Below are 16,607 nucleotides of genomic sequence, written 5' to 3'. Positions count from 1 at the left end.
ATCGATTGAAATAAGGAATTCTCAACTAAATTGAATGTAATTTGCTGTTTTTTAATTATCAAAAGACATAAATACTTCCCGCGGAGCATTGTCAATGTCTGCCCTCGTATTGACATACATCCTTAATATTTCGTCGGTTTTAGTGATATTTCGCAGCCCATTTAGCTATCCTGCTACTTTTTATATCCTTAGCCATATGTCTATATCATTTGATATATGTGATATATAAACGTGACTAATCGAAATAACGGTTTTACACCCCAGGTTTCTTGGACCAAATCCATTTCAGGACATTTGGAATCGATCTAGGGTTGTCCGTCCGTCTGGCTGATGCCCACGATAACTCTCGAAGAGATTATCCGATTTGTCCTAAACTTGGTACATCGTAATATTATTATCAAACTTCGGAGATGGTCAATATCCATCCACTCCTTCTGGTACCTCCCCCACAAAAGTTCACAATTTTCGATTTTCAAAATTTCGAATAGCCAAAAGCTCGTAAACCGCGAATATTGTCTTAGAGGTGTAAATCAGTTAACATTGGTAACTATGTTGTTATGATATCATAACAACAGAGGTATTTTCACAGGGTTGCCATATTATGACTAACAGCTTATGACAGGGGCATGTTAATATAAAAACTACACTTACAGAAACGAATGACAAATAAAAGTTTGAAAAATGTAAAAATGTGATTTCAAAAATTCTATTCCATAGACCTTTCCAAAAATTTGCATATTGCCTTAGCGTTTTAAATCAGTTAACATTATAACAACAGAATTATATTCACAGGGTTACCTTATTTTGACTCTATCTTGTCCTATATTTTACTGAGTGTGTGATAGTGTTTCTCTGGTCTTTCTTTTCACTGCGAACTTCATATCAGTTCGTCTCGAAAGAAAAATAAACATATAAAATCGGTCTTTAAAACGCTATTTGAAACAATAGGACTCTGCTGCAGAGTTGCATTTTTATACCCTACACCACAAGGTGGTCAGGGTATTATGTCTTTGTGCATTTGTTTGTAACGGGCAGAAGGAAACGAGATAGACCCATAGTTCCTTTTGATGATCTGCATAGAATCACATTCTGAGTCGATTTATGCATGTCCGTCCGTCCGTCCGTCTGTCCGTCCGTCCGTCTGTCCATGTATTTTTGTAAACAAAGTACAGGTCGCATTTATTGCCCGATCCAGATGAAATTTTGCACAGATCATTTGTTTGGCCCAAGGACGAACCCTATTGAAATTGGAAATAATCGGTCAAAATTTAGATATAGCTCCCATATATATCTTCGTCCGATTTGCCTTTTATTGTGCCCCAAACGTGTAATATCTGCCCGAATTGTATGGAATTTTGCATATACACCCAGATTAGGTCTGAAAATATGTATGCCAAATTTCATCGAAATCGGTTCAGATATAGCTATAGCTCCCATATATATTGTTCATCCGATTTGTTATTTGTGTCCACCGCCGCCGTAATATGCACTCTGCAACAACAATATTTGGGGAAATATTGAAGTGAGTCTAGAAGCTATTATGTCAAATTTGGTGAAGATCGGTTCAGATGTAGCTATAGCTCCCATATATTCTGTTCATCCGATTTGTTATATTTGTTACCCACAGCCGTCATATGCACTCCGTAACAACGATATTCAATATATCAAATACAGCTAAGAAATATCTTTGCCAAATTTTATCGAGATCGGTTCAGATTTGGATAGTTCCCATATATATTTTTATCCGATTTCAAATTAATTTCACACCAAATGGGCAATACAAGTCCGAATTTTAAAGATACAAATGCTTCGGCATATTTAGTCCGTTGAACTTTAAGTTATAATTATAATCATAGCGTGTATGATTGAATTCTCCCATAAAAACTTTTAATTGTTATGTGGAGCTCTACTAAATTAGCAAAGTGGTGTAGGGTATCATAAAGTCGGCCCCGAACGACTTTAAGACTTTCTTTACTGGTTTTACATAGAAATGGAGGGTGTATTATTTTGTCATTCCGTGTGAAAATATCTACTTTATGGAGTCTACCATAAAGTATATATATTCATGAGCAGGCCAAAATTCAATGTCGATTTAACTATGTCCGTTTGTCTGCCTGTATATTTTATTGTCCGTCTCTTGAGGTTTGAAATTTGGCACGATAGTTTGTATTATGTCTAGGATGGTTGGTATTGAAAATAATATATATTGGTTCACGTTTTGGTATGGCCCCCAATAACCCTTATATAACGGTACCTGCAGATATTCAGTATTTTTACAATTTTAGTCCAAATTTTGTATCGGGGTTGTATCAAATGCGGTCTTTGTAGTTCACAATGGGATCTACGACCGGTGTCAAAACATTGTCCAAATCGGTCCACGATTTCCACATAACTGTACCCACCAATGTTTTAATGATCCTAGTCAAATTTTTCCACAGTGTTTTGAATTCGGTTCACTGATATTTCGATCTCTCTGAAATTAGCAATTATAGTGAAACACGTTTGAGTCCAGATACTTTCATTAAAAACAATTTTACCTAACGGAGGGCGTTGAATGATTTTTACTTCTTCCTATTTCCTTCGATATTGTATTACCTTGCTGGTTGTGCCTTCAATATATTGCTATATGGTGCCACTCTAAATAATGTACTAGGAACATTGCTGCAGATCGGGTTCATATCCTTTGAAAACTTGAACCGTCCAATAAAAGTAAATTTTGTAGAAAAATGTATCAAGAACTTATCAAATCCTTTATAGAAAAGGGGGGGGGGGGGGGGGGTATACATTGGCAAAAGTTTTTTTTTTATCAATACATAAGCAATACATAAACGTGGTGCAAGTTTATCCATTTTCAATTTTGTACCAACTTTCAAATTCCCTCAGAGGGCTTAGAAACTGAGACAGACGGACGCGCTAGATAAACTTAAAATTATTCGTCGATGAGGAATGTATATACATTCTAGGGTCTAACATATTATTTCGAGGAGTTACAAATGATATAACAAAGTTAATATACCTTTCATAGTGTAGTGGATGGTATAAAAAAAAAAAACATTTGAAACTATTTCAAATTCAGTTGCAACAAAAAACCAGTTAGGAAAAGCCAAAAGTCGGGCGGAGCCGACTATATGATACCCTACACCACTATGCATATTTAGTAGAGCTCCCGTAAGAAAAGAATTTATATTGGGAATTTATTTGAAGTAGATCATACCACCCAACAACCGTTGGCTTTAGAGCAGTTATAATTTGGTTTGAGAGGGAGCTAATATATGGGAGGCATATCCAATTCTGAATTGATTTTCCCCAAATTTGACGAAGACATTTTTATATTTAATACCACATTACATTGCTATAGAGTGAATGATATCACTTCGAGAAGGATTATATTAAAAAACCAGTAAGGAAAGCTTAAACGTCGGGCGGGCCCGACTATATGATGCCCTACACCACTATGCATATTTAGTAGTATGCATGTTTAGTAAAAGAAAGGCTTATATAGGGCATTTCTGAGCTCTATGAGATATTTGGTACAAAATATGATTATGGTAGAGTGCATATTCCGAAAGTTGGAGATTTAAACACCAAATCGGATGAAACATATACAAGGAGCTAGAGCTATATCTGAACCGATTTTCACCAAGTTTTAAATGTTAACTTCTAGAATGAATTCGCTCGGTAATGCAACTTTTCACTCACTTTGGGCTGAAATTAGCCATTTGGTGCACAAGATATCTAGAATCGAACGAAGATATGTAGGGAAGCTATATCCAAATCTGAACCGAATTTGATAAAATTTGATCTATGAATTGCTAGGCTGTATCTGATATCTGGTGTTAAATATCAGTCTTGTGTAGTGCATATAACGAATGTAAGGGACTTAAACACCAAAATCGGATGAAACACATATATGGGAGCTATAGCTATATCTGAACCGTTTTTCTGATGTACTTGCTTCTAGACTGAATTCGATCGGATGTGCCGAAATTCAGGTCATTTGGATTGATATTGATCATTTGGTGCACAATTAACCGGAAATGAAGATATATATGGGAGCTTTATCCAAATCTGAACCGATCGTGATAAAATTGGATAGAGGTATTTCTGATCTGTATTTAATATATAGCACCAGATATCATTTTTGTGGAGTGTATATTACGAATGTGTGGGACTTAAATGAAACATATGTATGGGAGATATATCCAAATCTGAACTGATCTTGACAAAAGTTGTCAGAGTTATTTCTGGGCTGTATTTGATTTCTGGTACCAAATATCATTCTTATGGAGTGCATAATATGAATGTGAGGGACTTAACAACTAAATCGGATGAAACATATATATGGGAGCTGTAACTATATCTGAACCTATTTTCTCCAAATTTGATTTACTTGCTTCTAGAGTCATTTGAATTGATATTGGTCATTTGGTGCACAATTAACGCGAAATCGGTTGAAGATATGTATAACTACATCCAAATCTGAACCGATCTTCATAAAATTATGCAGAGGTATTTATGTGAGCTATATCTAAATTTGAACCGATTATCCCCTAGTTTGTATTGTGTCTAGTATGGTTGATACTGAAAATGAGATATATCGGTCCACGTTTCGATATAGCCGCCATATAACGGTGCCTCCCGATATTGGCGTATTGATGATTTTCGCAACTTGTTTCAAAGATTTGTCTATAAAATGGTATTTATAGTTCATAATGGGTTCTAGCTCCGGTGGCGGGATATCTATATCTATAAAAGAGGAATATGTTTGTATGTTTGGTTGTAATTTATGGTCTCGAAAACCGCTGAACAGATTTTCCTGAAAATAATACAACATCGCCTGAAAGTAACATAGGCTATATACATTTTTGAAATTCCACTTGAAACTGGAGGTATGGCATCACCTCCAAAATTTTGATTTTATATGCACATATCTATTGATCGATTACCGATACAGTCTTCAAATTTAGAATGTGTAACGGAATTTGGAACAAAAATAAATTTGCCAAATTATATTGAAATCGGTTTTTCATATGGATATAGCACCCATATATATTTTCGGCCGATATAATGTATTAAACTAACATCAAACAAGAAAGCAAAGGAATGTTGAAATGTCCAAGGTCTGCGCCAAAATGTTTGCGTGCCCAAAGCTTTAATACACCCTTCCGAATATTTTCGCGATAATATTCTGATGCCACGGTCGATTAATACGAGCGGAGAACGATCATCGGCTGTTATGGCGGCCCACACCATAACCATGGCCGACGCTTGAGTGCTGGTGGCCAACCCAATTGGCACATTTTCAGCTGACCTCTTTGGCAAGTGAACACGATCACTTTGTTTGTTTACAAACTGCTAGACAACGAATGTTTTCTCATCGGAAAACCAACCTCGGCAGTTCACCACTATCGGCCAAGCGAAGCAACTATTTAGCTCAATTGAATCTATTTTCTCTCTGTTGCGGTGAAAGTTCTTGCGCTTTTTGGAATTTCAATGACTTTACCCCGAGCTTATTTTTCAATCTTTGCCGAATGGAACATTGCGGCATGTTCAGCTCATGAGCCATTTTTCGGCCACTGCGACGCGGGTTTCGATCAAGTCGCTTCTTTACTTTTCGAACCATTTCAGATGATGTTGCTGTTTTCTTCCGGCCACTTCCTTGACGTCGGGCTACGCTACCAGTATCACGGTAACGAGCAATGATACGAAACACAAAAGACATCTAAATGCTGGAGTCCTCTAACGATAACCACTTGTGGATTTCCAGCCAAATATAAAGAAATCACACTACCACGCCTGAATTCCATCACGAATAACTTTTTTTTTTGGAAAATTCTCACCAAAATGCTTTTATACGCTTGTAAACAATAAAGTGAGCTATCACTGGAATAATTTTAACAGCAGTCGGACGAGTGGCTTAGAAATGACAGCGGGTCTGAAGTTGGTTGCAGTTTTTTCATCTCACCCTGTACTACTGAGTATTTTCTTTAATGAAAATGTTATTGTACTGGCTGTTTTTAATTGTTGGTCAATTAATGTAATTTGCGTAAGATAATTACAGTAATTATGGTATGGAAAGCCAAAGATTAATCAACCGATCGAAGATATGCACAAATATTTATACAATTGCAATCATAATTACACAATTATCTTGTGACTAACTTATGTAGAATGCGTCAGTTAAAGTAAAATTAATTAATACCAAAAGAAACTAAAGACTAATTTTCATTGGCAATCGTGACCGACAGTTTAATACCCTATACCGGCACTGGTATTTATAAAAAAATAATAATTGGCTTGCTTTCCTTAAAATCACAAGGGTTATTTTTTATATAAATGTTATATCTAGAGTCTTCTTGATTATAATGCCAACTCTAATCACAAACGGAACCCTATTGTGGCTTCGAAATGAGAAGAACTAAAAAATATAAGAATAAAGCTAAGATTTACATACATTTGAATTCTGCTGTATTTTTCCTTTATTCTTTTACCAGAAATGTAGCCAAGCAGGACATACTACTTATAAGTATTTTCCTTTAATCATACAAAAGGACTTCAATTATTTTACTAATTCTCTCCACATCATTGAATTTTGTTACGATCGACATTATATCCATGTTACAAATCCATACACAACACAAAATGACATTCAACAAAATAGGACTGGTATAATTTCCATATAAATACAGCAGAAAACTGTATTTTTTAACACTATCGAAATGAAACTTTTTGTAGTCATAGGGGTGTTAGCCCTTTTGGCTGTGGGTCAAGCCCAAGTGAGTAAAACTGTAATGGTATATCAACCCTTGAATGTGAAAAACTAAGAAATACATATATTTGCAGGACGAAGGTGCTGAAACAACTACTGTTGATCCCACAGAAGATGATGGAGAAACGTCATCTCCCCCACCACCACCTCCACCACCATCTAAAAGGCCAGGACCACCTGGACCTCCTGGACACCACAGATCGCATGGTCCTCCCGAGCATCATAGACCACATGGTCCTCCCGAACATCAAGGACCACATGGTCCTCTAGTAAATAGGATTCCCGGACCACCCGGTCGTCCTTTCAGACCAGAACATGGAGAAACTGGATCTTTTGGAGGACCAGGACATAGAGTGCAAGGATTATTTGAAGAGTTGAGAAATAGGCCAGCACAAGGATCACGTCCTGGTCCGTTTGGAAGCCGATATGAAAATGAACGTCCTAGTGAGCGTCGTCATTTCCCCAGACGTTTACCAGTTCTCTTTGATTTTGGATCTGGCAATGATTTTGGCGTGGGGAACATATTTGGCGGAAGAGATGGTGAACTACCAACAACAACAACTACTACCGCAGATCCTAGATACTGATTTTTAATTACGTAAAATAAATCATATTCATGAAATTCAATAAAAATGTTGACATATTTTAGACAGCAAATACAAATTGTCTTTACGCTCTTAACCTCTTCACAGAGATGTTGCAAGGAGTCACACTTGTTGTTGTTCCAACAGCTACACATATTTGTTAGATTTCTGCTAACTGCAGTATCAACAATTCGGCTACCTCCACGGGTTGTAAACAAAGACCTTCTGGATTGAGTGGGTAGGTTTTGTAGGGCTATTAAAGAGTACCACATAATTTGTGCCCAATACGAATTGAGATGCGGGGTGGACTCCATGAACGGCATTCATACTTTAATTGCTGATGGGATCTGTAAATGCCACTTAGACCTGTCTGATAGGGTTGAACCTCCCTTTATATCATGTATGTGCTTCCTGACACTCCCCCTGGGGGGAGTTTATCCACCATTGATGGTTTGGTTGGCTCCCACCCAAACAGGCAACAAAAGTATGTGGATATGATGTTATAAGAGGCCAAAAAATCTCTTTGTCCGCAACCCAAGTTCTGCCCGAGATACGCCTCGCCGTTGTCCTCGTATTTTTTTTTTGCAATCGTTTCATTTAGTGTGAGGATACAATTCCCATCCCCCACTCCGTCAGAATAAGACATATAGTATTGACATCGATTTTGAAAATTGTTCGTAAACAACACAAACTTTCGTTATAAATTGGAAATTTTTATTGAGCGGTTCAAATAATTTGAAAGATGTGAAATAAATATAAAGAATCATTAATATCGTTACAATGTATAAAAGGGATACTCGTTTATATTTTAATGATTTTCTTAGACAAAGACATAAATAAATTACTAAATATTTGTAACAACGAATACAAATGTAATGTTAAGAATCATACGCAAAAAATAAGTCTTTAATTCTGCTTTCCTCACGCAATACGATTATGACTTATTGTGAAAATGTGTGAAATATAAAAAGAACACCATCGACTTTATGTAAAAAAGCACAAAATGCTGACTTTATATGAAATGCTTCTATTTCTTTTTCTTGTTTTTGCCTTGAGCATTTGCATCTGGAGCCCCAGTCAAAGCGGACAATTGTTTTTTGAGAGCCAATAGAATCTCCACTTCTGGTTTCCATACTGATGCATCACCAGCCGCCTTCAATGTGCGTACCTTTTCACCCTATTTATATAAAATGCAAGTTATTGAATAATATATATATAAAGCTTTGATATTCTTAAAACTGTACCTGTTTGGCTATTTTATCCTCAAGTTCTTTGACTTGATTTGCATCAGATGCTGGGGCAGGATTTGTTGGGGCGGGAGTGGAAGTTCCAGATTGTGCAGCAGCCAATTGTTTCTTTAAATCCAAAAGTTTATTGACTTCTGGCTGCCATACGGACTTGTCTTTAGTTTGTGCCTTCAATTGCCTCACTTTTTCACCCTGCGCCTGAACAGCTGCTTCCAAATCTTTGACTGATGAGGTACCATTCTGCTTGTTCTCACCAGCAGCTTTTGCCTCAGATAGTTGTTTCTTTAAATCTAATAGCTTATCGATCTCTGGCTGCAATACTGCCTTGTCTTTTGTTGTTGATTTTAGCTGTCTTAGTTTTTCACCTTGTTCTTGAACAGCCTTCTCCAGATCAGCAACAGATAGGCCAGATCCTGAAGATGTAGTAACTTGGGGTCCAGAATACTTCTTTTTCATTTCATCAATGAACTGTTGTTCTAACTTGGCAAACAGAGGGGCTGGTTTACCAATCTTGTGTCCAGTTTGCAACAAAATAGAGACGTATGGTTTTCTGCAATTATAAATATTAAACAAAGATTTAGTTTAAGAGTTATTAAAAATGGCGAATGAACTTACTCTGCATTCAGTAATATCTGTTTTGTGTTTAATTGTTCAAACATAGTGCGTGCAGTGGAAGGCATGTAAGGGAATATCAAGTTGGCTAACCAGCAGGCGATGTTTACGCAAATACCAATAATTGTTGCTGCTCTGGCCTTTTGTTCTTCACTTCCCTTGAGCAGCACCCAAGGTTGCTGACTTTGCAAATAGCCATTGCCATGTCTTGATATGGATAACAAGTGACGAATACCGTCGCGCAAACGAGCCTTCTCCAGCGAACTAATGTATCCACGTAATTCACGGTTGATGAGAGCCAAGAGAACCTCCTCGTCATTGGTGAGAGTCATGGCCGGCACGGTACCGTTGAAGTTCTTTTCACAGAAAACCAGGGCACGGTTAACAAAGTTACCCAGATTGTTGAGAAGTTCAGAGTTATTACGGGCCGCCAAGTCATTCCAACTGAAGCTTGAATCTTGGCCTTCGGGACGAGCACAAGCCAAGTAGAAACGCCATACATCAGCAGGTATACCAGTATCCTAAAATAACATCTCAATTAGCAACCAAATGTTTAACAATGCTCCAGTGAACATTAAACTTAAGAGCGACTCTCATAAAAATCGACTTTATTCTTTTCAAACCAACCTGAGCATCATTACCAAAAACACCAATTCCACGGCTCTTGCTGAACTTGCCATCTTCATAATTCAAATATTCTGTTGCCATTATATGCGACACCATGGTGTTGCCCTTGTTTATGGCCAACAAAGCACTAGGCCAGACCACTGAATGGAACGGAACATTGTCCTTGGCCATGAATTGGTATAGTTCTACGTCAACACCCTTTTCGGGCTGCCACCATTGTTTGAAGTCCTTGGTGTAACGTTTAGTCATGGAGACATAACCAAATGGTGCATCAAACCAAACGTAGAATACTTTATTTTCAAATCCTTTGTGTGGTACAGGAATACCCCACTTCAAATCGCGAGTAATGCAACGGGGTTTCAAACCTTCACGTAGCCAAGCACGTGTGATGACTCGAGCATTGTTCGTCCAACCGTGTTCTGCGCGTTCAATCCATTCACGCAACTGTGGTTCAACTTTAGGCAAATCAAGGAACAATTGGTCTGAAGAACGTATGACTGGGGCAGTATTACAAACTTTACAACGAGGTCTTATCAGTTCAGTGGCGTTAACGAGTTTACCACATTTGTCACATTGATCGCCCCGGGCATCTTCATAACCGCAACCGGGATGGGGGCATGTGCCCTCAACAAATCTGTAAAAGGCATATAAAATAATAAATAATTTTAGGCACATGCTCAATTGTATGCATTACATACCGATCTGCCAAAAACCTATCGCATTTTTGGCACAACAATTGCTCAACACTTTCAGTTAGAATGTAACCGTTGTTATAGACATCATGGAAGGCCTCTTGGACAATTCTAGAAAGAAACATAAATTAAAAAAGTTTTAATTTGGAGGTTTGAACTTTGACTTACTCTGTTTGTTCCTGAGTTGTGGTACGTCCAAAGTAATCGAAACCGATGCCAAACCAACGGTAAATACCATTGTGTAATTCGAAGTATTTATCACAAATTTCCCTGGGAGTTAATCCTTCGGCTAAGGCTTTGTTTTCGGTGGCGGTGCCATACTCATCTGTGCCACAAATCAATAGAGTATTATAGCCCACTGAACGTGAATATCTAGACGTGGAAATAAAAAGATTTGACGAAGTTTTTAGTTATACGATCATAGATAAATCATAAATAATCGTATGTATTACCTTGCAAATATATCCGCAGATAGCACACAGCCAATTATGTTGCCCAAATGCGGTACATTATTAACGTAAGGTAGGGCAGATGTGATCAAGACATTGCGTTCACCAGCCTTTGGCAGAACTGTACGAGGCTCTTGACGTTCAGCAGGTTTCTTGTAAACAAAGTTATTTCGTGCCGATGTTATTTCCTCCTCCGTTACAGTATCAGCTATATTAGAACCAGCATCGGCCAAGAATTTACCGGCATCAGCTGATGAAGCAGATACTTTCAAAGGAACATGGTAAAGGCCGCCAAAACGATTCGAGTTTTGCAAAGCATTGAATGTCAAATCTTTCAATGGTTCTGTTGCCAGTACTGCTTGCACTTCTGGCATGGCACAAATTTTCCTATACCACACCAGAAGATTATCAATCTGTTGAGCACCTTTTAGGGTGCCATCAGGGGCCAATAAAGACCACACAGAGATATCGGCAGCTGACAATTTATCACCTATTAAAAATGGTGTTTTAGATAAAGTGTCTTCTAGTTTCTTTACTAAAGCATTGAGGACGGGCGAGGCATTTGGATTAGCACGGTGGCCCACACCCATTTTGTGAACTAATGCAGGCGCCAGCAATGTAGTGGACCACTCCAACCACTGCAAAACAAAGATAGGTGTCAATTAGTGTAACCTTGACAAGGTCAATAGGCATAGCAATGAAATATTTTCCATCTATAAACCGATTTTATTTGACAAACCTCATCCCTCTGCAATCCTTCTTCAGGAAAGAGATATTTTGCTACAGCATCTGTGGAAAACAACTTGATACCATTTTCCAGTTCATATGTTGGCAACAAAAGAAAATCCTTGCCGTTTGCATCTGCAATAATAAAGAGACATTTCGTAATTTTATTAAGAAAAAATTCCTGGAAATTCTATTATTTCACCGCGGTCTTTTTGCCTTAATTAAAAAATGTAAACACTCCCCCCTGCATCGAATGTAAAATGCCCCCTTTCCTATACTTACCATTTAGGTTAACTTTTTCCACAACCACCTCACGTTTTGCGAACTTGGCCAAAAGTTGCAGTTTAAGTCCAAAGGGATTCCCTTCATTTGTGTAGATCTTCATATTGAAATTGTTATTCAAAGACCAAAATCAATTAAATTCTGCGGTTTAATTCAGCAAATAACGTGGCAAAAAGGGTTAAAAATTCGTAGCACCAATATTTTCTTCTGCCAATTAGACAAATCTCACCAAGAATATATTTGACATTCGAATAATCGACTTTCAGTAGGAAAAATCGATAACAATTCTTATACAGTATAGGCCAACTACAGAACACAACAAAATAAGCACTGCCTGCATGGTAGATGAATACAGGTAGTCGCATCGAAACAGCTGTTGGGACAATGAACTGCCAAACCAATTTTATATTTGAAAATTTTGAATGAAAAATTATTCAAATTTGTCAAAAATGTAGAAAACTGCATATAATAAAAACTTCAGATTGGGGTCGTATAACAAAACATATAAAAATCCACTTATTATTGCAAAAAAAAAAAAAAACATTTTAAAACTTCTGACATTTCAATGTACCCAAGCGCTGATGCATCTACATGAATTCTTCTTCCGTCATTGCAAGCGTGGTACAATCGTGGTAGAAGGTAAAGTGATTGCCGATGTTTACAATTTTTTTAACATTATTATTTTGATAACATCTCATTGTCAAAATGCACATTTATAAATCCATTGTACATACACAAATCAGAGATGGGAACCTATTTTCTAAGCAGTGAAATTTAACAAGGTAACTTACAGAAAAGGCAGAGATGGGTATGTTTATTTGAAATGACTACAAACAAACACCGTTTTTGATTTCATGATTTTTCCTTCTTGATTCTACAATATTTGTTGTCTGAAAGTATATAAAGTTAAATTTGGGGGAAATACATCAATAAAGATTATAAATTCTTAAAAGGTACAATATAATAACAATGCAATCAATTCGAAATAAAAAACATGTGTAACTGCGTGATAGCAAAAATTATGAGTTATATATAAAATAGGAATTTTGACATACACAAAGAAATACACGTGGATAATAAAAATAATAGCACATATGTAAAACCCATTCCGTCTGATAATGCCTTAAAGCAAAGACCACAAGGAGACGTTTAGTGTCGAAAATCGGTCTCCCTGTTGTTCTTTTACCTACAATAATACACTAAATGGCCCATTGTGCCCTCTCTTTTAAGCCCTTTAATAATTTACAATATGAAAATGGATGCGCTGCGATACGAAAAAACATGTAGCACGTCCATTCTGTTATGCCATTGAGATTTATTTTTATTCTACAATGAAAAATTAGATCCAAGTGTGCCATAACAGTAATAATTCTGTCTGTTCCAGAACTGCAAGAATATAAAAGTTTTTACTACGATAACCGAATTTTCCATTTTGGTATCGAAAAATATTCCAAAACTAGCAGATTCTTCCAGGTTCTGAAAAAGATCAACTGTTGGGCAACGTTTACATTAAAGCCTTTTACCAGGACAATTAACTATTCAAAAATTCCTTCTTTATTGTTTTTATTCAGATTTGATTTATTATGATAAATTATTGTAAAACCACACTTGATGTTACATTTAAGAATTGTACCAATGATAATATGATCACTTGAAAAAATGTCATCTAGTGCAAATGTAAAGCCATGGTACGATTAAATCACGGTAGGTAAATAATAATATACAGCTCTGCAATTTTCTGTAATTTACGGTATCATATTTAACATTACTGAAAACAGTTTTCCACCTCTGATTTGTCTATATACAATGGATTTATGAATAAAAATGTTGACAATGAAATGTTGTTAAATGCATGGCTTACTTACAGAAGGTAGAACCATGGTGCAATAAAAAGGTAGGTAGAGCCATGGTACAATGAAGAGAAGGTAGGTCAACTTTGAAAAAATTGCAAGTATAGAGGTCTACCTGTTTGGCTTGTAATGTCAGAATTACTATCAAAACAAAACAAAAAGCAAACAACATGTTGCATTGATTTTGAATAAATAATTTAAAACCGCGAAAACTGAATGAATGGTCAAAATTTCTTTTCAATATCATGTTCTATATATATTTTATGGTTTATTTCGCGACAAAAACTGTAAATTTTGTCGATGCATTCGTTGCAATAAGTATTTTGAAAACACCCGAATTTGAATATTTTCTGAACAATTTTTTATTATTGAAAAGAAGACACACACACAAGCAAATGAAGTTGACATATTAAGCCAGAAAAATAAAAAAATTTAAATCATATGGTAGTTCTGCCCTACCTTGAATTCATTGTACCATGGGTAGAGCCATGGTACAATGATATCAAGGTAGGGCTATGATACCATATGATTTTAATTTTTTTAGTTTATTGGCCTAATACGTCATCTTTTTTGTTTATGTGTGTGTTTTCTTTTCAATAACAAAAAATGGTTCAGAAAACATTCAAATTCGGGTGTTTTCAAAATGTTTATTTCAACGTATGCATCGACAAAATCTAGAGTTTTTGTAGCAAAATAATCCTTTAGAGATATATAGTACATGATTTTGAAAAGAAGTGTTGACCTTTCATTCAGTTATCGCGGTTTTCAATTATTTATTCAAAATAAATGCAACAAGTTGTTTGATTTTTTATTGTTTTGATAGACTAAACCTCTATACTTGCAATTTTTTCAAAGTTGACCTACCTTCTCTTCATTGTACCATGGGTAGAGTTATCAGCTGTTTACGATTTTTTTTCTGTGTGTGCCCGACTTCTGCTAATTTTGTAAATGTATTTATTGTTTTAAAAATGAAAAAAAAATCCAAAACCAATGATTGGAAGACACGTACATTGTGGCTCGCGCAATAAAGCTATTAACCAGTGTAGCAATTAAATTAAAAGATTGAACAGTTTGGATAATTTTTTTGGGATAAAATTCGGACATTTCATTCATTTTTGGCGCTATTTGACTCATTAATAAATGAGGGAAAGTATGAAAAAAATGAAAACTACTTGTTTCGTAAAATTTTGAATGAATCTGAAAGAAATCGGGCATAGCCTCAGGGCTGTATTTCTGTAGTTTTACGAAGCTGTTCTACCTCCTTATTGTTCCATGAACCAAGCTACCCTAATTTTTTTCTTTTTGTGCCCTTTCTCTGTCAAAACGTGTACATATTTTGTGTATGTGTGTGTATTGTTTTGAATAAAAAATACAATAATTTCAAATTTGGTTGCAAAATAAATACAAATTTTCTACGAAATGGGTAAGAAATTGTACACTTTTGTGATAGAAATGTATTGTCCTACTATTTTAGATTTCATATTGTGGAATAACACCGAAATTCCATTCTTGTTTCGCGGGTTTTTCCAAATATAAGAATTTTGTTAAAAAAAAAAAAATAAAAATTAACAAATCAAACCATTTCCATTCTACAATCATGGTACAATTAAGAAGGTAACCCGGTGCAATCCTATTTTTACAACTTTTTTAAAATTATACTAAAATTACATTAAAACATCCATTGTAAATGCACAAATCAAAGTCAAGGTAACTTGCAGAAAATGTGGAGACGGATATGGTTATTTGCCATGAGTTTACTTTCTGCACTCTACAATGGGTACAATATCAGAAGTATGAATGCTAAAAGCAAAATGCGATATTTTATAACTTGGACAATATTTTATTTAAGAACATTTCATAAGAAATACTTCTTTAGTTTGTTATGGCATATAGCAACGTTTTCTTGCATCACTATTTTTTGTATGTTTTATATCGCAAAGTTGGACTAGTTTAGAGAAATAAATCACAAAGAGTATAAATTTTAATTTTTTCCACATTTTAAACTGTGTTAAAAATAGCGATAGAAAAATGATATTCCGGAATTTTCTTTATAGAATTGGATCTAAATAATTCTATAATTAAATTCAATTTCAAAGCTAGTTATTATCTTTAATGCGGCTCTCGCACTTTTTGTTTCTTTTAAATATTGATTTTCAAAATTCTTTGGTTTTATTTTCCTAACCACAAAAAATAGCAGAAGCGGGGCACAACCAGAAAATTTTTGTAATCATCTGGTTTTTTCACCATACCTTATTATTGTACCATGGGATAAGTGGAGTGTGCCTTATGAATAAACCATGGTTACAGGTAGACACAGCTGCTGGGACAATGAACTGTCAAACCAATTTTGTAATTGAAAATGTTGAATGAAAAATTATTTAAATTTGTACAAATTCTTCAAAAATGCATATCATAACAACCTCCGATTGACGTCGTATAAGAAAACATATAAAAATCTATTCATTTTTGAAAAAATTAAAATTTTTTGACATATCAATGTTCTCAAGCGTTGATGCATCTACATGTATTCTTCTACCATGCAATAATCCATGGTACAATGAAGAGAAGGTAGGTCAACGTTGAAAAAATTGCAAGTATAGAGGTCTACCTGTTTGGCTTGTAATGTCAGAATTACTATCAAAACAATATAAAAGCAAACAACTTGTTGCACTGATTTTGAATAAATAATTTAAAAACGCGAAAACTCAATGAAAGATCAACATTTCTTTTCAAAATCATGTTCTATATATCTCTTATGGTTTATTTCGC

General features: G+C 35.6%; 2 protein-coding genes across 2 annotated transcripts; one reads left to right on the top strand and one right to left on the bottom strand.

The window, feature by feature from the left end:
* The first annotated feature begins 6,672 nt into the window (after nucleotides 1-6,672).
* Nucleotides 6,673-7,432, top strand: LOC101900844 (collagen alpha-4(IV) chain). Its single transcript, XM_011293716.3, has 2 exons — nucleotides 6,673-6,776; nucleotides 6,844-7,432. The coding sequence occupies exons 1-2, from the start codon at nucleotides 6,720-6,722 to the stop codon at nucleotides 7,354-7,356; spliced, it is 570 nt and encodes a 189-aa protein (XP_011292018.1). The 5' UTR covers nucleotides 6,673-6,719; the 3' UTR covers nucleotides 7,357-7,432.
* Nucleotides 7,433-8,045: 613 nt separating this feature from the next.
* On the bottom strand, nucleotides 8,046-12,231 carry LOC131803994 (methionine--tRNA ligase, cytoplasmic-like). Its single transcript, XM_059126089.1, has 9 exons — nucleotides 11,989-12,231; nucleotides 11,720-11,841; nucleotides 10,984-11,618; nucleotides 10,700-10,903; nucleotides 10,538-10,642; nucleotides 9,840-10,473; nucleotides 9,216-9,733; nucleotides 8,598-9,150; nucleotides 8,046-8,530 (listed from the first exon to the last, which is right to left on the bottom strand). Exons 1-9 carry the CDS (start codon nucleotides 12,089-12,091, stop codon nucleotides 8,381-8,383), a joined length of 3,024 nt encoding a protein of 1,007 aa, XP_058982072.1. The 5' UTR covers nucleotides 12,092-12,231; the 3' UTR covers nucleotides 8,046-8,380.
* Nucleotides 12,232-16,607: the final 4,376 nt, after the last annotated feature.

Source organism: Musca domestica, unplaced genomic scaffold (assembly GCF_030504385.1).
Source record: "Musca domestica strain aabys unplaced genomic scaffold, Musca_domestica.polishedcontigs.V.1.1 10, whole genome shotgun sequence".
Taxonomy (NCBI): Eukaryota; Metazoa; Arthropoda; class Insecta; order Diptera; family Muscidae; genus Musca; species Musca domestica.
The sequence above is the reverse complement of the archived record's forward strand: the minus strand, read 5'-3'. Positions and strand labels throughout refer to the sequence as shown.